This window comes from Cyprinodon tularosa, unplaced genomic scaffold (assembly GCF_016077235.1).
Source record: "Cyprinodon tularosa strain WSP-4 unplaced genomic scaffold, ASM1607723v1 ctg11, whole genome shotgun sequence".
In the NCBI taxonomy this organism is placed as follows: Eukaryota; Metazoa; Chordata; class Actinopteri; order Cyprinodontiformes; family Cyprinodontidae; genus Cyprinodon; species Cyprinodon tularosa.
The window spans coordinates 2,893,431-2,916,711 of NW_024037893.1; the positions used below are offsets into that span (position 1 = coordinate 2,893,431).

At 35.8% G+C, this 23,281-nt stretch overlaps 3 protein-coding genes and 1 long non-coding RNA gene across 5 annotated transcripts in view; 2 read left to right on the plus strand and 2 right to left on the minus strand.

Annotated features, from left to right (window-relative positions):
* Positions 1–2,751, minus strand: part of hcfc1a (host cell factor C1a) — an 18,171-nt gene extending 15,420 nt beyond the window's left edge. Inside the window, exons 1-4 of the mRNA XM_038295894.1 lie at positions 2,593–2,751; positions 1,250–1,450; positions 501–649; positions 91–251 (exon numbers count right to left, since the gene is read on the minus strand). Coding sequence (XP_038151822.1) covers positions 91–251; positions 501–649; positions 1,250–1,445 — 506 coding nt within the window. The 5' untranslated portion in view covers positions 1,446–1,450; positions 2,593–2,751. The remainder of the gene's footprint in view (positions 1–90; positions 252–500; positions 650–1,249; positions 1,451–2,592) is intronic.
* On the plus strand, positions 2,689–15,322 carry opn1sw2 (opsin 1 (cone pigments), short-wave-sensitive 2). Of its 2 annotated transcripts, XM_038295916.1 has the most exons (6): positions 2,689–2,763; positions 13,286–13,688; positions 13,793–13,961; positions 14,044–14,209; positions 14,286–14,525; positions 14,785–15,322. In XM_038295916.1, the coding sequence occupies exons 2-6, from the start codon at positions 13,310–13,312 to the stop codon at positions 14,884–14,886; spliced, it is 1,056 nt and encodes a 351-aa protein (XP_038151844.1). In that variant the 5' UTR covers positions 2,689–2,763; positions 13,286–13,309; the 3' UTR covers positions 14,887–15,322. The 2 variants fall into 2 exon arrangements, with proteins under 2 accessions (XP_038151844.1, XP_038151835.1); XM_038295907.1 differs by lacking the exon at positions 2,689–2,763 and having other exon boundaries at positions 13,226–13,688.
* A 930-nt stretch (positions 15,323–16,252) lies between these two features.
* On the plus strand, positions 16,253–18,608 carry LOC119790398 (blue-sensitive opsin). Its single transcript, XM_038295947.1, has 5 exons — positions 16,253–16,796; positions 17,004–17,172; positions 17,251–17,416; positions 17,512–17,751; positions 18,131–18,608. Exons 1-5 carry the CDS (start codon positions 16,412–16,414, stop codon positions 18,233–18,235), a joined length of 1,065 nt encoding a protein of 354 aa, XP_038151875.1. The 5' UTR covers positions 16,253–16,411; the 3' UTR covers positions 18,236–18,608.
* A 2,177-nt stretch (positions 18,609–20,785) lies between these two features.
* LOC119790528 lies at positions 20,786–22,793 on the minus strand. The gene is made up of 2 exons (XR_005281735.1): positions 22,363–22,793; positions 20,786–22,269 (listed from the first exon to the last, which is right to left on the minus strand). It is a non-coding gene; the product is annotated as an uncharacterized LOC119790528 (long non-coding RNA).
* Between the last annotated feature and the right edge of the window lie 488 nt (positions 22,794–23,281).

Genomic DNA, 23,281 nt, shown 5'->3' on the forward strand with positions numbered 1-23,281 from the left:
CAAAACAAAAAGCACAGATATTCAACACTCACGTTGCTGCCTGTGTCAGTCAAGGATGATTCTGATGAAACCCACCCCACCAACTCTTACCTGGGAATGTTGTTCTTGGGATCCTCACTGTCATTGGCCAGTCCACCAAACAAGTAGCATTTGTTACCAACGAGTGAAAAGCTATGACCAAGTCGAGGACAAGGTGGGGGTCCATTTTTCGGATTTTTGGCTTTCAGTTTTTTCCATTCCCATCTGCTGGCCTGTTACGAAAACAACGATTCAATTGCTTTTTTTAATCTATTTATTAACAGTTGTAATATTACATGGTAACTGAAGTTTTTTCTTTTAACATTTATGATGTCATACATTTTGAGCGCAGACATATCGAAACCAACAACAAACTGGACATAAAAAAAGGGAGGTATATAAAACAACAAATAAAAGTGAAGCATTCAATTGCCTTGTTGAACAGAGATAAAAGTATTATTTTTTTCTATCAGATGGGTTACCTGTAGCTCATAGAGGTCGTTGCTATATTTTCCATATTCCACCATCCCTCCAAACACCAGCAATCGTGTGCCATCACATACAAAACCATATGCAGCACAGCCCGGAGGGATATCACCACGGACGGCTGGGATAAACCACTGGTTTGTTGCTGTTATAAAAACGTAATTAAACAAGATTATTTTATTACTTTTTTTTTTTTTACAGAAAAAAAAAAACTAAAATAGTTGGTGCTGTATAAATATAACTGCTGCATAACCAGGAAAAATCTCTAATCTGCTGCAGAGATTATTTTTGAATCTTTACAGAAATATCAAAACAAACCAAAAAATCTTAAAAAGTAACAAATACTATAAGTTAACACAATTTCTATATAAATTATAATCAGGATTTTGGAGACTGTTGTAAACTTGCACACACAGAGCGATGGCTTTATTTATCTTTTTTATAAACAGGAAATATGGGACACAGGATGTGCCTAGCCAACCAACATCATCCATTTTATTTTAGCCCGCCTTTTTTGAACTTGCATTGACACACTTTCCCCAGCAGAGGGGGACTATATTAATCAAAGAAGGGTTTGTTTGGCCTGCTGAGGCCTGGTCACAGCCCAACTTTGTAAATCACAAATGTTCAATAAATTTTAAAGTTTAAAACAGCAGCCGAGTAACACTGCCCTGACCATCTCTTATAATACAAACAAACAATTGCACATTCTTTATAAACGTAAATGATGCAAATCAAAACTTACCTGTGTTGTACACATGTAACTCATCAACAATTCCCTCGTTTCCACCTCCAAACACAACCATCAATTCCTTTATAGCCACAGCTCTGTGTCCATGCCGGGGCCGAGGGACCGGACCCGACCATCCAAGAACCCGCTTCCATCGCGGCTGCAGAACCGACGGAGTGGTCCCAGACACCGCGGAACCGGGGGCAGACATGGTTTCTGTCGCAAAGAAAAAATATTGAAAACTTGTATAACTGACTCACAACTAATGCACTTATTTCCATAAAAACAACTCAAAATATGCATCAGTAGCATATAGCTGCACAACACAGAACCACTGAAGATTGTTGTTGCGGTGAGAGCAGCTGGGTCGCTAAGTAGCTAGCGCTAGCTTCGGCTAAAATGCATATATACCAGAAACTACTCTAAAACGTTTTAAAATACTGCTTACGTAAACTGTAAAACGTAGATTCGATGCTTCACGTATCTCCGAAAATGCATAATCCCTGTACTCAAAAGTATTTAAAACCATTGATTTCAATTTATGGAAGCAGCCATCTTGCAACAAACGGCCGCCGCTAACGCTGCTACCGGACAGAAAAATGGCGGAAGCGAAATCACAAGCAAAACATATGTAAACTTAGACGCTGCAACTTCAAAGAAAATCTAAACAAACACAAAAAGCCTGCCTATTAAAAAACGACCCAATAAACAAAACAACATACAGCCTAAAAACGTATTTAATTCATTTTTTACCGTTAGCACTAGCTGGCTATTTTCATGCCTCTCTGGGAGTCGCCATATTGTAGCTAGACAAATTAGCATTTTTGCAACGACTTAAACGTAGGTAATGCTATATGGAAGGTGCCGCAACAACACCGAATGAAACACATCGTCCACAAAACATAACATTTCAACAGCTATCAAGATATTTAATCAAACTAACAAGCATATAGAGGCTACGGTTGTAGCATACAAATTTACTGTTAGCCGTTGCTCGGTTGCTTTTGCCGCTAGCTACTCAGCCTAATTTAGCAATGCTAACAGGGTTAGCTTTGCGCCTAGCATCTGTCAAAGCGTCGCCAAAAGTCACAATTAAATTCGTTGCAACATTAGCTAACCTTCGCATGCAAAAGATACACGAAACAAGTATAGTTGCAGCCACACTCTTAAAACCTAGCTAGACGTAGCGTAACAATAAAAACACTATGTTATTATGTTTCACGCCGTCTCTGGAAGCAGCCATCTTTTCGACAATCGGCCTACTTCAGCGGCTCCCTCAAGAAAAATGGCCGGGCGCCCTGCCACAACAAAACACAACAAACCAGCACAAGGTGCAACAATTAGCCAGTTTTACTTACTTAATCCGATGCAGTAGATGCAAAAACACTACAATGTGCTCTTATCTTGTGACAGTAATCCAAATTCATTCGATTTGTGAAGAAGTATTTCCTCTCATGCCTGCCTGGAAGCTGCCATCTTCTTGACAACCAGAGGCGGAGGAAAATGGAAGGGAGCTAGCGTCACCCAAAGTAAACATGGCGACCAAAACCCGCTCGATAAGCATTTCACACTCCAACACATAAACCGTTATTTGTTATTTGACATTCTAAGTTAGGAAATATTTTTTTAATCTGCGAGGACAGTTCGCTGCTGTTTTAGACCAATAATATAAACTTTGTCAAATGAACATTTTTGAAGAGTTGAGCATATTATAGCAAGTTCTGTCAAAACTGTGGGGTTATTGTCCCTTAGTAAAGATGGCGACACCCATACCGAAGCTCTTTTTTTACCTATCGTGGGTGGAGGTGAGTTTATTACTGTCAAAACACAATGGTAAACCTATACCTGAGTAGAAATGGGCAACACAAACCAGAATATGGAATAAGTGCTCTCAAATTTTAATCCCGACACGCCCACGTATCGGCTACCATTATTGCGCCCTCCACTGACACATTTACTGCACCACTTTAATGGCGCTTGCTTGACAGAAAAGTACCTTAAAAACACCAACAGAGTAGGAAACATAAAATTATTAAGCCCACATCTTTGCACAAAGGTGTTTTTTTTTTTTTTACTGCTATAGTTTAATATTCTAAGTTATAGTTGACGTTTTATTTAGTAGGGCGAAAAAAGACAAAAAATTGTGTAATTATATTCCAAAACTTATTTTTAAATTATAAATTATTTTCGATTGGAGAACAATGGCCTATTACTTAAAGAAATACACTTTTAATTTATTATTTATATTAATTTATTATTTTTATTAAAATAAACTTGAATATGAATATATATATATATTTTTACAGTTTATGTGTATATTTAGTTAGAATGAACTAATAAGCACAGTAGCTCTGTCTGTATACTTTTTTTCAATATTTTGCTTCTGCCGAAAACCTGAAAAGAACCAGTATCTTAACAAAATGCTTTATTCAATAATTTAGCTTCTTATCTGCCTGCTTACCTGTTTTTTTTTTTAGCTCTATTAGTTATGCATTTATTTCACTATCAAACAATTTCCCAGTTACCTGAATATTTGATTACATACTTATCAAATAATTGATCTTGTTTAGTTACTAGCTTTTTATAAAGCTTTATTTATGTCATAATATAATATAAGGGTGAATTTTTTTTTTTACTGATTAACAAAGTAGCAGGTGTGGCTGTTTTTTGCTTCAGGAAAATACCAGATATACATTTATTTTTTAAGACAAATTTCCACTGTTTCAAGGAACAAGAACAAGAATTTAGATTCAAAGAAATATGAGAAACTGTAGCAAAAGGAAGAATATTGTTACTGTGCTGTTTAAAGATGATGTTGTTTATGAAAGTTGTTTATGTGTTCATACAATAGATATAACTTTATAGATCCCTTGATAACATAAAACATATTTCTCAGATTTAAATATACTGTGGCGTTAGACTCAGCAGATTTCCGACCAATACAGATCACAGACCAAGAAGAAAATAATCCAGACATTTACTTTATTTATCGTTCTTTAAACATGTGTCTATGTCTGTGGATTTTTTTTCTAAACCTGCCTACACTTGCAGGAGGGTTGTCCATGGACAATAAGGCGGATTAAATTCCTTTTAAGTATAAAACATCTAAAAGAGCAGCTGCATTTCTAATATGCAGGCATATATTTAGAATCTGTGTTTGTTTTGACATTAGAAAAGGGAATTGTTCTATTAAACCCAGAGAAAAATACCACATTAAAATGTTGCAATGCATTTCGGTTCCATTAGATGGCAGATTTTTGCCAGATAACAAATCTCACTGAATAGAACAAGTACAACAAAACCAAAGATTTAAGTTGGGTTTTTTTGTATTAATGTTTGGTAAAAAAAAAAAAAACAACAACAACAAACAAACAAAGTAATGATGATAATTGAGAATAAAAAAATAAAACATCCAATTTTAATTAGAATATGTTAACCCCCTTGAAGGAGCTCCACTTTGACCTCATGAGCAATAATAGATTGTCTTTAAAATTTGAGAATATAAATGTTCAACAAAGTTTTAAATGCATTTCATGGAAAGGGGAAAACACCTCAGAATTATATATCTTACGAAAGATCAAATAATTTTTATTTGGTCATGGGATTATCAGAAAATAGAAAGTGGGCAGAGGCTCATAGAATACAGGTTTTATAAAAGAACCCACCCCCCCGAAAAAAAAAAAAAAAAAAAAAAGAATCTGTCAAATTGAGAGGATCAGGGTATCTATGGTTTCAGTTTCACTTTTTCATTGGTGGTAAGTGACTGCCAGGAGTGAATTCTGTCTATTGGGCAGCTAAGCACCTGATCAGATGCAGATAAATGTTTCCCAGATAAATAACGATACTTTTTACAATTGTCCTAAAAAGAAAAAGAACAAACAAAAGCAACACAAATGTTGTCCCCACCAAACAAGTTGACTTTCCAGAACATAAAACCAAGAGAAAAAAAAATATTCACAGCAGATCACATTGTAGCCTGTATTTCCTATGCATGTTGTATCTTTGTTTTACTCAGTAAGCATGTTAACCATCAAACTATACCTTTTTTAATCGCATAACAATTTAATTTAGAATATGTTTCATGCTTTTCTAAAATATGTAGCTCAGGAAAAATAATCAAGGTCCCGTTAAAGGGGTCAATGTGCTTCCTATGCATGTTACAGGAGAAGGATTAGGGATTGACCAGCAGAAGATAGCAGACTGTGTACTAATTGATTACGTCAACAGAATAATGATTGGATAAATGGAGAGCACATTTATGAGAAGCTAGATGAAGTCCACTTTGCATTAAAGCCCCCAAATTCATTTGATTCATTTCTTTAAATAAAAATGTAAGAGAAATATCTATGCATAATCTGCAAATTTATAAATTTCCACTTAGAAAAGTTTGTCCTTATTTATACAAGGTTGCATTTATGATGTCCTTTTTAACATTTCCACTACATTTTTTTTTGAATCTGTAGTACTTTTAGCTGTCAGTATTCTACTTCATTTTAGTGTTTCCACGGTTTCTGCAAAATATGTATCAGGATAACTAAACTTAAAAATCATCCAGCATTAATTCCATGACACCTCACCATTGAAATCTACTGGGTTACCTATTCTACATTAACCCACAAGACTAAGTAGTCTGTTGAAATAGTTATCCAAATAAATACCTTGATTTTCTCATCCTCAGGCAGCTATAAACATGTAAGATAACTTGGGAACTACAGAAATATAGAAAGTACAAAGTTAAAATCATATACTGTAGATAAAATATAGGGTTTTAATAAGAGTTAAAAACATAAAGATTTCTTTATTTAAACAAGACCAAAAGATGCACGATAGGTGCAGAGTTGCGATTAGTTACCAAGAAAGTTCTCTATGATCCTGTCCATACATTTCAGTAATATGTGTATGAATTAAACATTTTATTTGATGAATAACTGAACAATTACATTTTTTGAATAATGGTGGTGACAGAGAACAGAATTAGGAAGCTGTGATTAGATTTCTATCTTGCTGTAAAACCAGAACAGCCAGGTAGTTGTTAATTATCAATATTATTTTTTTCTGGTGGCGGTGAGAAATGTAGCTGGTAATAAATCTGGAAAATCTTACATCTTCAGGAATGCTCAGAAATGCTTTAATGCACTAAGAACCTGGACCACTCTTCTGTGATGTTCTCCTACCGTAGCACCTACCGTGTACTTTCCCACCTCCTTTCCCAATCTCCTTCTGCACTTTTCTTTATGCCTGCAATCTGTTTGTAGAGCAGCACCTTGGAAAAAGCCAGACTGGTGGTCTCCTCCCTTAATAAGTACTGAATTTTTATCTTCAATATTAACTCCATTGTGATTGCCTCGTTTTTAAGTGCTTTGGATAAAATCGCATGTCTAATGCATAAACAGAAACATAGATGGTTTCATCTCTAACCTTCGTTTCCAAAATCAGAACCTCAGTGAATCTGTAATTCCACTTGTGATTCTGGTATTTTTTTGGGTATGTCTTATCAGCTTTACTCTTTTTTTCTTTGTATAAAGCAAATGTTTATTCGGATTAGATAATCCTTGGATGAGTCTTAATCTTTGATAAGTGCCAGATTCCTAGTTCTACAAGAGCTGTGAATCTTGCTCAGCCATGTCTAGGTAGGTTTGCAGTTTTGCTTAGATAACTTCTGTTTGCCCTAAATGTCTCTATAGTTTTAAATCTGGCCTATTTTGTATGTTTATTGGTTTCCAAGATTCTGTATGTTTTTTAATATTCTCAAGCAAATTTCAGACACCTTCTTAAAACAGAGTTTGTGTAGTGATTTGGCTGATTACCATTCAGTGAAACCAGGACTGCAGACTGAATCCCTGCTTTCAAATAATGCATGAGCAGCAGATGAGCTGCAACTGAGGAACCTCAAGTTGTTATGCTTCTGCTGATTGAAGCACCTTCCATTTGTTTCACTAAAATAAACCACATGAGATACCAACCATCTTTAATTTCTGTCTCTACAATCTCCCACCTTCACTTAAAGAGCCATTCCATTGCTCTTTACTGAGTTTAAATGAAGCAAATGCTTTATCAGTATATAATATTGTTTCTCCCCAGTGACATTTCATCAGGTGAGCCCTAAAAGTGCACATATTGTTGTGTGTTTTAAATTAAAATACCTGAAAACTTCAGGATGATACTGGCAAGAAGAAAGAATTGGGTTTGAGGGTAAAGGTGGTGACAGCACTGCGGTTAGCACCCTCCTGGCTCCTGCGTCTGCCCAGTGCTTATCCCAGGCTCTGTTTACCTCTAAAGGCTGATCTCGGAATGACGTCACGCCCAACTTAACCGTGTTACAGTTACAAAAGGGCGAACCATGAGATTTGCAAATTAAATTTTCATTGTTGCACTTTTTACTACCTTTGATATTCAAGGTAGCCGTATTGGATTTGAAAGTGAGGATTGGTAAGAAACCATTAAGTTTCCAAGCCAGAATTCCCAATAATACAGTTCAAATTCCACAATAGAAGCCTAACTATATAAAAGAAACTACTCACATTTTAAAAGCAATGTAATATTAGAAGGCATCAGTCTCCTCTTAATCAACACTTCTAGCCACATTCTTCCACAAATTTTGATTGAGAAAAGCGGAAATGGAACAAACATGTTTAGTGTTGGAATCCACACGGCACATGGCGTTATCTGTTCTTGATCCAGATAAAATAACACAGGTAGAGATCATCCACCTTAATGACAGAAAGGAGGTTAACTGAGAGTAGGCTGAAATGTGATTAGCAGTCCTAATAGTATTGAGGACTGGATTAGCTGACTTCAAGTCTTTCCTTTTCCACAAGGAGCTAATTCAATCCCCCTATGCATGGAGTGTGAGCAAAGCTCAACAGCTACAACTAAACCACTGTAAGAAAAAAAAAAAAAGTTAAAATACTGGCAAGAGATGGAAATGAAAATGACATTCTGCAAAATCTTGATGGATGGCTGGTGTATGCACTGTGAAAACTTCACAAAGTCAAAAATACCCACAAAAAATGCATAAAAACGCAAAAACCGATTGAATGCAAAAAGGCCTGCTTGGAAGGCAGTGAAAGAAGTGCAAAGTAACACATTTATTTCTACATCTGTCCACTTATCATACCTGTCTGAAGATTTGTAACCTACTAAAAGGAATTGTGGTTATAGGACTCTAGAATGTTTCCTAAATTTAATTATGTTTAATTAGGAACCATAATAGGTCTTTTCTCATGAGAACCAATTTGCCCAAACAATAACAGTATAACAAACGGTTGAATTGGGCTATACTATAGTCTAGGAAACACAAACACGTGCTATGTCATGAAGCCACTGCTCTCACCGGTGGAGGAATATAAGCAGAAGCCTATAAATACTTCCATTTGGGTTGAAAAACATAGTCAAGGATACGGAAGTCTCCATCTTATTAAAATTCTCTGCATTCTGCATTCTTCTGAATGAAAACAAAACAGAAGTTATAGTCTTTGGACCAGAGTCTTTGAAAAGGAAGCAGATTAGTCAGTCACTTCATTTGGATGGGATTAAATTGATCTCAGATAATTAGGTAAAACATATTGGTGTTATTTTTGAATAGGACCTGTCATTTAAATCCCATATCAAAGAGGTTTTTAGAATTTCCTTTTTTAATCTGCAGAGTATTGCAAAAAAAAAATTGAAATATCCTGTCCAGGGGTGATGCTGAGAAACTAGTCCGTGCATTTGTTACTTCAAGGCTGGACTATTGTAATTCATCACTATCAGGAAGTCCACAAACTGTAGTTAAAAGCCTTCAGCTGATCCAAATGGCTGCAGCCAGAGTTCTGTTGAAAATTAAAAACAGAGATCATATCTTTCCTATCCTGACTTATCTTCATTGGCTTCCTGTTAAATCCAGATAGAATTTGAAATCCTCCTTCCTCCACACATAAAGCCTTAAATGACCAAGCTCCATCTTATATCAGAGATATGGTTGTTCCTTATGTTCCTAGCAGAGCAGTTTGCTCTCAATCTGGAGGTTGACTAGTGGTTCCTAGGATTTCTAAAAGTAGAATGGGAGGCAGATCTTTTAGTGATCAGGCCCTTTTTCTGTGGAACCGACTACCAGTTTTAGTTCATGAGGCAGACACCCTGTCTACTTTTGAGGATAGGCTTAAAACTTTTCTTTTTTGATAAAGCTTATAGTTAGAGTGGCTCAGGTTATGCTGAGTTATCACTCTTGGGAGCCATTTTTCATCATTCTGCTTTATTCTATTTCTATTCTCCCACTCTGCAGAATACCTTAGTTCAATCTCTAATGTTATGCTTTCTCGGCTTTGTCTCATAGTAGCTTCATCTGGTCTGCTCCTGTTTGGCTGCAACACCACCCTGGTGAGAAATATCAGCTGTGCTGCTGCCATCAACACCTTTGTTTATAGATATTTGAGATCGGCCTGTTTTTCAGTGTAGTCCTGTTTCTCTGACTATGACTGGCTGGATGTGCTCTCTTCATCCTCTGACATGGGAGCTGACTCAGAGCTCGTCTGCCTGGCTGTATGTTTCCTGGTCAGGACCGCCTGTGGAGCTGGTTTACAGTTTCCTTTTGTATATCTGCTTCTTTCTGTATGTTTGCTTCTGTCTCCTTTTGTCTCCATGTTGTGATTTGGTGCTATGTAAATAAATTGAATTGAACTGAATCTTCATCTCCAATTGTACTGCATCGGTGCAGCAGTTGGAATACTCCTCAAGAGCTGGCAATGGAGGTTTTCAGACAACAACACTGCCTAAATATATTTTCCCTGAAAGGCTATTCAAAACCGAAAGGCTATTTTACTGTAATTTTAAAGATATCTGAATTTCTTTTGATTATCTTTGGTAAAAATGGTAAATACATTCACAAATCATATATAAATAGATTATTCTACAATTAAAACACATATTGCAAGATTTATCAAAGTTTTAATATATAAAATATACACATAAAACATCCCTTAAAATAAAATAGTTTTCTTGCCACAGATTGTGGTTTATCAAATTTCTTACTACTTTTATTGCAAATGTAAAAAAACTTTTATTCTTGATTCTAAGACCCTATCCTATCCTATCCTAGACAATATATTTGCAAGATAAGTTTATTTATGTAGGTTAGGGTTATTTGGTCAGGGCCCAAATATTTTACTCGAGTAAGTATAGCACTACTTTAAATTTTTTTATTCAAGAAAAGTAGGAAATAGTTTTCCAAGAAAATATATAATACGTAAAAATGTAGCTGGCAGAAAGTATGCTGAAGTACTGAGTTAGTTGAATCATAAAATCAAATTTTTATATAAACTAAGGTAAACAGACAGGCAATAACTGTTGATAATAAATAAAAACAAAATAAAAACATATATAGTATATATTTAATTATCCTTAAGTAAATTTTTTATTTATTATGATATTTCTTTAATGAGAGGGTATATAAACCTTTAAGCACAGCTCTATATGCTAATTCTAGTATTTTAAAGATTAAAAACAAGAAAACATTGCCTGATTACAAATTAACAAAGTCAGGCAGAAGAATACAATTTCCAGATCATATTTCTTTAATATGAACTTGAAAATTTATGGTTATAGAAGGTAATGCATAGACTTCAGAAATGGATAAAGAACTTTCAGCAACAATATAGTGTTATTTATCTGATATTGGGTAAATTAATCTCTAACTTATCTGTGGTAGGTAGGCACCTATTTTACCCAAGTAAGAGTAGCAATATTTAGACATGAATAATTAAAGAGGAAAAATATAAATTATTAAAATCATAGAATGATTATAAAAAAAAACTATAAAATGACCCAAAAGAGAATAAGTAATACTATTTGGATAGCACAGTTGACGACCACTCTAAACAAGTCTGTTTTTAATCTCAATTTCAAGCAATTTATGCTTTTAGCACTTTTTGCAGTTCTATTGGATATTCTTCCAGATTAGTGGAGCATAAGAACTATTTCTTCATGTTTGGTTCTCGTCCTTTGTATGCAGAGTAGACTTGAGCCTACAGACCTGAGAGATTTGGGGGCTTAACAGACTGAAAAAAGTATTTTATGTATTTGGTGCAAAGCCATTTAGTAATTTATAGACTAACAGAAATATTTTACTACCTGAATTTTGTTTATATGCTTTTTAAAGGACGTGCTGTTCCTTTTCCTTTATATGCAATATTTGGAACTCTGTAAAACAATATTGTGATTGTATGAGATGCAAGACTAGAAGAGATTAAGAACTGTATTGGCATAAATTATTCATATAAATCCCCTGGATTATCATTAATAGGTTTTTCAAGATGGGAATAAAGGAAGCCCAGCTTGATTCATGCAGAGTAATGTTAAAGCACTTTGTGCTATGGTCTTGTTCCAAACAGACGAGTCAAGAACAAACCTGTGTTTCATTTCAGCTAAATTCACTCCAATTAACACCATTTCAATTCAGTTCAATTCAATTTATTGATTTCCTAAACATTTTTTTCTTGTTGTTGAGCAACTAATTAGCTACCCACAATTTTACTCTCTTTAGTTTTTTTTTATATTATAAAGAAAATGGAAAAGGTAGAAGGAGCTCCCCCTTTCTAATCTAGGAGCAAAATGGCCTCAACCTCTTAGGATCATCCACAGTCAAACTGAATTCAGCATTCATCTGTTACTCTTCCAGAGAAAAACCCAGTATGTGTATACTTAATACTTTGTTTTGGTTTTTTTATTATTATGAGCAATGTCTCCCAAATATGTTACACAGCATTTATATAGGTCAAATAAAAATAGAAAAGGGACCAAGACTTTGTGCTGGTTGTTAGGGATAATCCTAATCCTGTTCTGTCTTTACCCAGGAAGTTCAGTTCCTATAACATGGTGGTGATTCAGGAGAAAGCATGAGTAGAAAAACTGGATGGACATCTTGTGACACATCTGTCAAACTTTTAACTTTAATGTAATCCTAATAGATTTAGGGTAAATGTAAAAATATATATTAATATATATTTTTGTATTTATATATATATATATATATATATATATATATATATATATATATATATATATATATATATATATATATATATATATATATATATATATATATATATATATATATATATAAATAGTTCACACAGAAGGATTTATTTACACTCTCAGTTGCATTTTATACCTCAAAAAATGACTTGGAAGAGTTTTTAGAGTCCAACTAATGTGAATATGCATTTGTGAAAGATGTGCAACTATTTTCCATCTATTGGTCTGTTTCACATTCACCCTGCTCTGAAATGCGAAAAGAAAAAAAAATCTTCTTTGCTGCTGTGTCAGAAGGAGACTTCTGTGGTTACTCTGTCAGGAAGAATCCTCTAAGCTCTGTGACGAAGGCTAATTGCCAAAGGGTTAACACAAACAGATAAAGTAGCGGGATAGATTATCCTGTACTTTGCATGGGATTATGAGACATGATGTTACTGGCAAACAGATTAACAGGCAATGGCCTGCTGAGCATTTCCCCCAGAATGTGGGATTAACTTGTTTAATCTGGTTTTTAACAAACTTCTTAAGATACAGTATGTGCACCGTGTAACACCTTTCTGCAACTACTTGCATGTAGATTTGCTCTTTTCTATTTAGGGTTCTGTATGGAAAAAAATAAGTTCCACAGAAAAGAAGGTATTTGGCAAAAAAACGCATCAAGAAACTTTTTCACAACTAATAACTGAGTAAAAAACCCACTAAATCAGCAGACTTATTCCAAGATTAGATTGCCAAGATTACCTTGATTTGATTGTCTATTTAGACATTTAAAACACATGCAAAAGGTTTTCTGCAACTCCACCTGCAACACAGTAGGAAGAATACTAAATGACTTAGATAAGTTAATGGGAAAACCCAATCAATTAGTCAATTATCAAATCAATTTATTCATGACGTAGTATTGTATGGGGGAAGTGGGGTGTTCTTTATAAATATCTGAAGTAGAGAAAGAGGTATGTTTGACATTCGGACATGGTAGCACATGTATGCCTTCTCCATTGTGATTGACTTTAAAATCTAAACCTTTATCATTACATTTAGTGCTTTCAACAGAAACAAAGCTAAATGACGGGCACCCGACTCTTAGAGCTGCCAGAGGACTTCTGGATCCCTATCCCATTGGACACGGATAACATCACATCCCTCAGCCCTTTTAGAGTTCCTCAGGACCACTTGGGCAATTTGAGCACATTCTACACCATGGCGGGATTCACGTTCTTTCTGTTTGTGGCCGGCACTTCAATTAATGTCCTCACCATTGCTTGCACTATGCGATATAAGAAACTTCGCTCCCACCTCAACTACATCCTGGTGAACTTGGCTGTGGCAAACCTACTGGTATCTGTCACTGGCTCTTTCACTGCATGCTGCTCCTTTACATTCAGATATTTCATCTTTGGTCCACTAGCATGCAAGATTGAAGGTTTCGTTGCAACACTAGGAGGTAAGTTTTAGCTGCTACACAGATTAGAATTGAGGTGACCTTTTATGCTTGATTATATTAAAATGACATTAAAAGTAGCTGATGTTTCTTCTTTGTTATTGCAGGTATGGTTAGCCTGTGGTCTCTGGCTGTCATAGCCTTTGAAAGATGGCTGGTCATCTGCAAACCTCTGGGTAATTTTGCTTTCAAGCCTGAACATGCTACAGCTTGCTGTGTAGTCACCTGGATAATTGCACTGGTGGCATCAGTTCCACCCTTGGTTGGATGGAGCAGGTAAGCAAGATGTTAAGAATGTAAGAAACTTGCTTAGCAAGGCTGTTAAACCATGAGAGAACACGTAGTGCTTTTTCTCCAGGTACATTCCAGAAGGCCTGCAGTGCTCATGTGGTCCAGACTGGTACACAACCAACAACAAATACAACAATGAGTCCTATGTCATGTTCCTCTTCTGCTTCTGCTTTGCCGTTCCATTAGCCACCATCATTTTTTGCTATTCTAACCTACTCCTAACACTTAAAATGGTGAGAAAACAATTCTGGCTATTGAGTTCTTCAGTGAATGCAGTGGTCAGAGTGAAACGGATTTCATTTTCAACAGGTGGCAAAAGCCCAAGCTGAGTCTGCCTCCACCCAGAAGGCTGAAAAGGAGGTGACCAGAATGGTGGTCCTCATGGTGCTGGGCTTCTTGGTGTGCTGGATGCCCTACGCCTCCTTTGCTGTTTGGATCGTCAACAACCGAGGGAAAACGTTTGACCTGAGACTAGCAACTATACCATCCTGCCTATCGAAGGCTTCCACCATCTACAATCCAATCATCTATGTGCTCCTCAATAAACAGGTGAACAGCAGCTAAAAAGACTTCAACAACAAGTTACTTTTTATAAACACGCTATTTATTCTAATCAGTAATGATAACACTGCATTTATTTATTTTTTACGTATATTAGACACTTTTGTGCACTAGGCCATCTTTAAATGCCTCTTGGTTCTTGCAGACAATGTCCAGGAAGAAACGGCTAAATGAGAAGCAATGTATGCTTGATGCTTTTCCAACAAATGCTCAACATTACTATAATTTTCCTTTTTTCACCTTTCAGTTTCGAACATGCATGTTATCCATGCTGGGGATAAGAGATGCAGAGGAGGAAGTCTCTACAACACAGTCAGTGACTGAAGTCTCCAAAGTTGCTCCAGCTTAGTCTGACAGTAATCCGCAGTTAATTGTAAACACTGAATCAAATCAAATGTTTTAAGAATTTTACAATCCAAGAAAAAAAACAACATATCACATAATTTTCCTGTAAAATAGAAACAAATGACAGTTTTATCTAAAAGCTTTTCTAATAGTATATATAATCAGTTTTAATTTGTATTTAGGTTACCTTTGGCAAAAACGGGGGCATTTTAAAGTCAGTTTGTATTCAAGAATTCAGTTTTTTCCCCTCTGTTTTCATATATATAAAAAAAAACGTTTCACATCCATGTTAATTGTTCTTTGTAGTTCTGTATTTTCATGTTTTATGCACATAGAAAAATAAAAACATTCAAGTCTCATAAGAAACAAGAAACTTTTTTAGACCCTGTTAGCATTTAGTTTGGTTATAGTCTGTCTGGGCCATTCTGGAAGATAGTTATCAGAGCATAAATCAAGTTGGATATTATTTACTGGAATCCCATCATCACATTTCAATGCAATGAAAGCAGAAGTGGGTAGTGAATTATGTTTAGAAAATATTTCCTTTTATAGCAGTTTTGCTGCAATTTACTCTTGAACTTTTATTGGAGTTATATTACTGTAAAACAACACAACTCTTCCATAAATAAATATCTGGCTAATCTACCTGCCTGGACATAGCGCACTGAATGAAAAACAAATTATTTTTCCTAAAATAAATTGTGGTAAACAGAATTACTCAGAACTTAAGCAGCCTTTCTTACACCAAATACTAAATTATTTGTATAATTTGAATGACTACTACTCACTATTTCTAGAGTAAAACTATATTAAATTAGAACGTCTCTTTTTTTTTTAGCACAATCCTTTGTTACATTATCCGCCTCTGATGGATTATTTAACTCAATAAACAACAGAAAAAAAACAATCCATCATAGGTGGTATAATAATGTTTTGCTCTTTTATATTAATTCATGCTCTACAGTGCTCACTGGAGCAACAAAGCATTTTATCCCTTGGTATACTTACATGTATATTTATATATTTTTTTTAAAAAGGGGTAGATTCTTGAACGACCAAAATAATAAATTAATTTCATATTAACTAAACGTAGCTACAAGTAGTAACAGGCTGGTTTATATGCGTGCTGGAGGACCACCTATTCCTGTAGCCTTCAACAAATGGATTAGCCATTTCCTGGGGTTCAGACATGGGTAAGCAGTGAGAAGATACTAGCCAACTCTGAGCTTCGACACTAAGACACTTATCTCAGCATTAGCTAAAAGGTGGTGTAAGTTGTCACGGGAATACATGTAAAGCTTTAAATCCCATGTTTGAGCCAATTAAGTTGAGCCGGAGTAACGTTTAAAGTGGCTATAAATGCAGGTTTTCAGTAAGTCTGCATCAGACACAGAGCAGCCCATTTCACTTAGAAGACAGGAAAAACATGATGTATCGTACTACTGTTTAAGTTTAGATTCAAATTATACGCATTTACCTCATATTTTATTTCAAATCCAATTGAAATTATTATTTAAAACACAAATCCAATGAAGATGAGGGGGAATCGTCAAGAGGAATTTCCAGAGGACTTCTGGATCCCCATCCCCCTGGACACCGACAACATCTCAGCTTACAGCCCGTACCTAGTTCCCCAGGACCATTTAGGAAGCCTGGGGCTTTTTTATTCAATGTCAGCGTTAATGTTCTTTTTGTTTGTGGCTGGCACAGCCATCAACATTCTCACAATTGCATGTACTATTCAATACAAGAAGCTCCGCTCCCATCTGAACTACATCCTGGTCAACATGGCTGTGGCAAACCTCATCGTCTCTTCTGTCGGCTCTTTTACCTGCTTCTACTGCTTTGCCTATAGATACATGGCTCTTGGTCCGCTTGGCTGCAAGATCGAAGGATTTACTGCGGGTGTTGGTGGTAAGAAAAGGACAATGTGAATAATTGCACTCTTGTAAAAGTTGATTTAATGCTTCATCGATTAAAGTGAAATTTCTTGCGGAGTGAGAATTTAACAACAAGCTGTAGCTAAGTAAGGATTAGTCTTTTTCAAAAAGCAACACCTTACCATTGATAAACAGTATGTCAGCATGTGCAGTATGTGAATAATGTGCTGTTTCTCCTCAGGCATGGTGAGCCTTTGGTCTTTGGCTGTGATTGCATTCGAAAGATGGCTGGTCATCTGCAAACCACTCGGGAACTTTGCCTTTAAGTCAGAACATGCTTTGTTCTTCTGTGCACTTACTTGGTTTTTTGCTCTGTGCGCAACAGTTCCTCCTCTAGTGGGATGGAGTAGGTGAGGAAAACACAGTTAAATGGTTGACCTAACAATTGGCTGGAAGTATATTGCAATGCATCTTGTTCGTTTTGACAGGTACATCCCTGAGGGTATGCAGTGTTCATGTGGACCAGACTGGTACACATCAGGAAACAAGTACAACACTGAATCCTATGTGATGTTCCTCTTCTGCTTCTGCTTTTCTGTCCCTTTCACTTGCATTGTCTTCTGCTACTCGCAGCTGCTCTTCACACTGAAATCGGTTGGTAGTGCGTTATGAGCTACCTAGATTTGAATATTTGATATACATTTCTTTCTTGCTGCATTTTAATACTTATTCAATCTGTGTTTTGACAGGCAGCAAAGGCCCAGGCAGAGTCTGCTTCCACCCAGAAGGCAGAGAAGGAGGTGACAAGGATGGTGGTCGTTATGGTGCTTGGCTTTCTGGTGTGCTACATGCCATATGCCTCCTTTGCTATTTGGATCGTGACCCACCGCGGACAACCGTTTGACCTCAGACTTGCAACAATACCCTCCTGTTTCTCCAAAGCCTCCACTGTCTACAATCCTGTCATCTATGTTATCCTCAACAAACAGGTGGGTTTATGTGAGGGATTAAAAGATTAGAGAGTAGTCGTATCTGCAAAACTGAAGCTGTGCTAAGTTTGAGAAAAAAATAATGTTTTTTGACGAGCCAATGAACTTGTTTCCTGTATTGTATTAATACTTAGATTCATCTTCATAACAAATTACCTACAAAGGTGTTAAAAATGTCTCCTTTTGCTAGTTGTGTCTGTTTGACTATTAGGTATTAGCAATATGCTAACCCCAATAATAATGGTGCTAGGTGAAGTTTCTGACATGTTCCTTAGTCTTACCATTAAACAAATTCCTCGAAGACGAAAGTTAACCAGATACCATTTTGAGTACCCTAAAGTAAGCAAAGTAGCAAAAGTATCCTTGCTTTTGGTTTCAGTTCCGCTCGTGCATGAGGAAGATGCTGGGGATGAGTGGAGGGGACGAAGAGGAGTCAACCACAAGTCAATCGGTCACTGAAGTCTCAAAAGTTGGACCCTCCTAGGTTCTCTGCTTCTCTTGATGTGGATGATATGGAAATGACCATCACTGATGTCTTTTTACTGTTATGATTTAGGGTTTTCGAAGAAAAAGGAAAAAAATAAAGAAAAGATTATCATCTGATGAAGCTGTTGTTTTACAATGGACATAAAAGAAAGATGCATATTTAGAATTGTATTCTGATGTGAAAATATGGATTCTGTTTTTCTTCTACGAAATGACAGAGGTCTCTGAAAACCCATAAACTACAAAATAAATGCATGTAGCACACCTGACACACCTGTGAATAAGTTGTTCTACATGTCATGACTTGTAAGTATTACTTGTATATATGTAGCAACATAAAATTAATAAAGATAAGTCAATTTTAAAGCTCATTTCAAATCCATAAAGAAATCATTTGTGCACAAAGAAAGATTTAAACACCTTAAGTTAGTGTTGGACATGTGGAAGGAACTGTACGATATATATATAATCTGATATATATATGTAAATCCCTTTATTGTCCCACAATAGGGAAATTCACTGTCTACATTTGAACCATCCCCTTGGGGAGTAGTATATATATATGTATGTATATATATATATATATATATATATATATATATATATATATATATATATATATATATATATATATATATATATATATATATATATATATATATATATATATTCTCCATACAAGAATCCATTCTTTGGTAAACAGTTTAAACACACATTAAATACAGTTAGGGAAATTTCTCTCTGTAACTGTAGACACTTTTGGGTTAGGCATTTGCCCGTGTTTGCATTAGATAAGGAGATTTTAAGTGTCATTTGAAAAATAAAACCTGTCTTGAAAACAGTTGTGTAATAAGAAGGCGCCCTCTGCTTTCAGCTGATAATCAGGCTTTGTATGCAGTTGCTTACACTTCTATGACAATGTGCAAAATCTTATCTACCTTGAGCTATAGTGGCTTGGTGTGCTTCGTAGCTTCAAACAGGAATTTAGCATAAAATCTATCTACACCAAGCCCATTTTTTTGTGCTATGGAAATAGAAACAAATGTGTGAAAATATTGGTTGGGCGTTCAAGGTGCCAGTCAAGCAGAGACCTCCACTCCAGCAGATGATCTATCACATTTGCTTACTAGAGACATAACCTCACAGTGTAAATAGCAGGGCTATTTATTTATTTTGTTTTTACTAAATTTTGATTGTAACCATCTGGACTCATAAAATTCCGATATTCTGAAATTCACGACATACAGTAGACTGCTTAGAAAAATGTGAAAGTAAGGGAGCACTTTGACAACACATTAGATCTTGATAGGAAAGAAAAAAATACAGAATAATCCAACTGGTGTTACATGGGTAATGTGTTAGGACTAAAGGTCACATCATTTAATGAAAATGGTCGATCCAATCCTTAAAAGGAAGTCACAAAGATAGTGAAAAAGAAAACTGATGCAGCAGACTAGTGACTTTTACTGAAGCATGTTCACAATAACTCAAGTTCCTGCTCAGAAGTTTGTGTGGGCCCTCTCGTGGATGCATTCGTGACTAAACCGAGGGATGCTCCGTATGATAAATAGTGTTCAGGACCATCTCCTCTTACAGCCTGATCAGGGCAGATCAGAATGTTTATTCTAGATGTGAAGATGATTATTTAAACAAAGACAGTTTTTTTTTTTTTTTCAAATATCAGTGACACATATTCAGTAAAATTAATACATATCAAAACAGCTTTCCGTAGTCTATTGTGACCACATTAAAATTACAGGTTTATTTGTTGAAACGTAGTGGATGCATGTATTCTATTTAGGTTAAATCAGCTGGCAGTAGGTGAACAGGAAGTCTAAAAAGTTGTTCTAATAGATGGAACCTTTGCATAATCTCATGAAGTTCCTCCTCATGTTGATTCTGTCCTCTATTACACAATTAATACTAAGTGGCAGTTTGCGGCTGCTTCTGATGTCATCGTTGCATTAAATGGCCTTTATTAGCGGTTATCAGGCCCATAGAATGGCTCTAAATTGTGCCAGTAGGCTGAGTAGGTTGTTATCCTACAAATGACTGTTCTCCCTTGTGCCCTCTGGGAAGAGACTTTGAAGCATCATCTGCAGGTCCAGCAGATTCCAGAACAGTTTCTTTCCCACCACCATTAGACTGCTAAATGTTGTATAAAATGGGGTTTATTAAAAAAAACAAAACAACAACCTGCATGTTGGAAACTGTAAATCATATACTGTCATATGTTTACATATATCACTGCTGCACTTTAAAAAATGAAAATATCCTGAGAGTTGTACTGAACAAAATTTATTTTTGTATACACTCTATGTGTACATAATGACAATAAAGTCTTTCTAAGTCTAAGTCTATCACCAAGTGAATCCTAACCCTAAATTAATTACATTTCCCCCCCAAGGAATTAATGAATCTATTTATGTGTGATCTAAAAATAATTTCAGTAGTTCTTCATGTACTGTAAAAATAAATAAATTAGGAATGAAACAACCCAACATGTCGCTCATATTAAACACACCAAAAATAAATAAATCACACGCCCTTAAACTGAGACTTACAGACTTTATTGTCATTTTGTGCACACAGAATGTATACAGAACAAAATTTCGTTCAGTACAGCTCTCAAGACATTTCCATTTCTAAAGTGCAGCAGTGGAAAAATGTAAACATGTTCATCAAATATAAAGATAAGACTGGTATATGGTTTACGGTTTCCAACATGTCGTGTGCACACACACTAAAACAAATCATGCTGAACAATGTCACAGGCAGCATAATGGTCTCCACATCTTCTTCAGGCCTGTTCGTGTCTGTCACTTGAGCTCAGAGTGAACCATTTCATCCTGGACAGACTCACACAGAGAAAAACTGCGATTAGAAAAGTTTTATTGCAAGGAATGAAATAACTTATTTGATGCTCGGGCCCTGGTAGAATATTCTGATGCTGTGAATCGACATTACTAGTCAGAGGGTGAGTGGGACTGAATAGTCAGAGAGTGAGGGAGGGGATGGGTTGGAGGTGGGTGAAAGTTCGCTGGTGAGCTGGAGGGAGGCTAACTTAGGAGCTAAATGAAGGGGATCTTGAAAGATGATTGGTGCAATCACGACGTTGATTGGCTGAAGCTGAAGTTGGTCTCCTCTCTAGGTTTTTAATTCATTGACTTTAAAAATGGTGTTGATATGAAAAGTGTAAAAGTTACAATAAAATAACAAATTAAAATACACATTTAGAGAAAAAGTAAACCAAACATGTTATGATAACATAAAGACCAGCTGCTCAGAATCAATATCTTTTGGCCATCAAAATATTTGAAAGCTCAGTAACTGACATTAAAACATCTGTGGGTGTTTCTGGTGTTAGGATATCAACTCTAGAGCCTTGCTTTAAGGTAAGTTCCCTTTGATTTGATTTAATTTTTTTCATTAAAATAATGCTTAAATGCTTCTGGCGATCTTAAACGCCTGAATTCTGGATGAACAGATAACAGCTTTCACTGCAGACTCTGATCTATAAACAAGTGTTGAGGTTTCCCAAGCTGTTCCTGCTGCGTCAGAGAGAGATCAAAATAAAGTCTCTTTCATGCCAGCATGCACGTATTCCCCGGAGATTGCTGTGTTGGAACAAGATTACAGGCTTCACACACTTTAGTTATCAGTGGTCTTAATGTTATGGTTAGTTGGTGTTTCCACTCATAAGCTTTTCTAACACTTTAATACAATAAAGTTAAAGCAGTTAGCTGAATAGGATTAACTTTAAGGATAAGTATAGGCAGAGGTTACCTATAGGAAAAAGAAAAAAGAAGCATGTTAGAAGATTTTTGCTTCTACTCATTATATCTACCTATCATTTTTGCTCTAATGATATTAATATTTCAGAAAACTAAATAGAACATATGATGCAAAATATAAATTGGATAAAGAAGCATTGCAAATACAAAATATTAAAATACATTCTGATTCTCTGAAGAAATGAAAGTTCAGTCAGACCAAACATTGGAAATTCCCCTGATGGACTCTACGCCAAGCCTGGGAAAAAATGAAAACAAGAACAATACTGTCATCAAAAGGGAACAAAAAAACTAATTAAAAAGATTCAATATAACCATGAGAAAATATTACCTGATGTTAAGTGAACACAAAACCATGAGAGCGGCAAAAGTAGATTTGGCTCACTTGACACCAGAGTAATTTACAGCACTCTCCAAGAGGCATCGCACATGTATACCATCTGTTGCCTGAATAAGACCATCCCCACTGGTCATTCCCGTCGTTTATCGGGAGCAAATCTGAGTTCTGCTAGTAGTGAACTTTTGCCAAACGTGAATAGTTCAGAACTAGCGGAATTCCAGACTTACCCTCGAAATATCAAGGCATCACATAGAAAACTAAGACTATGAAAAAAAAAAAACTGGTTAATTCCAACAATTCAACATATATAGTTTAACATTCTAAAAAAAAAAACTAACACTGGTTGCAGTTTAAATGCTGAAAAGTTTCAAAACAGGGTATACCAACAAGACAGACACATAAAAACATTAAATAATAGAAATATTCACATATTTCCTGAGTTCATCCACTTCTTGAAGAGAGGGAAGTCCTTGTGCCACATTGAGCACGAAGAAATATGTGATCCGAGTATGTGCACAAGGTATGGATCCTATAAGGGGGGGGGAAAAAAAACACAAGTCAAAGGATTAAAGTAAACTACTGCAGACAATTTGATTAGCCTGAGCGTGCTCCTGACGTGACCTGTTATTTCGGAGAGATTACTGTCTTACGGAGTGAGCATGCCAACAGTAATTACTTCATGTTAAGTACTTTTGTGGAGCAACCTGAGTTGTCCGTATAATCCGCTTTCGTCAACTGGGGCATGAGATATCTTCACTTCTGTTTTATTAGGTCAAAATGAGACGCTGAGGTTTAATGCTATGCATCGAATAATCTTAAATTTATATAAATTTGAAACCCCTGTACATCTGTTTAAATATATACAAGAAACCTTTAATGTATTCTACCAGTCCTATGACCTTAAAATGTA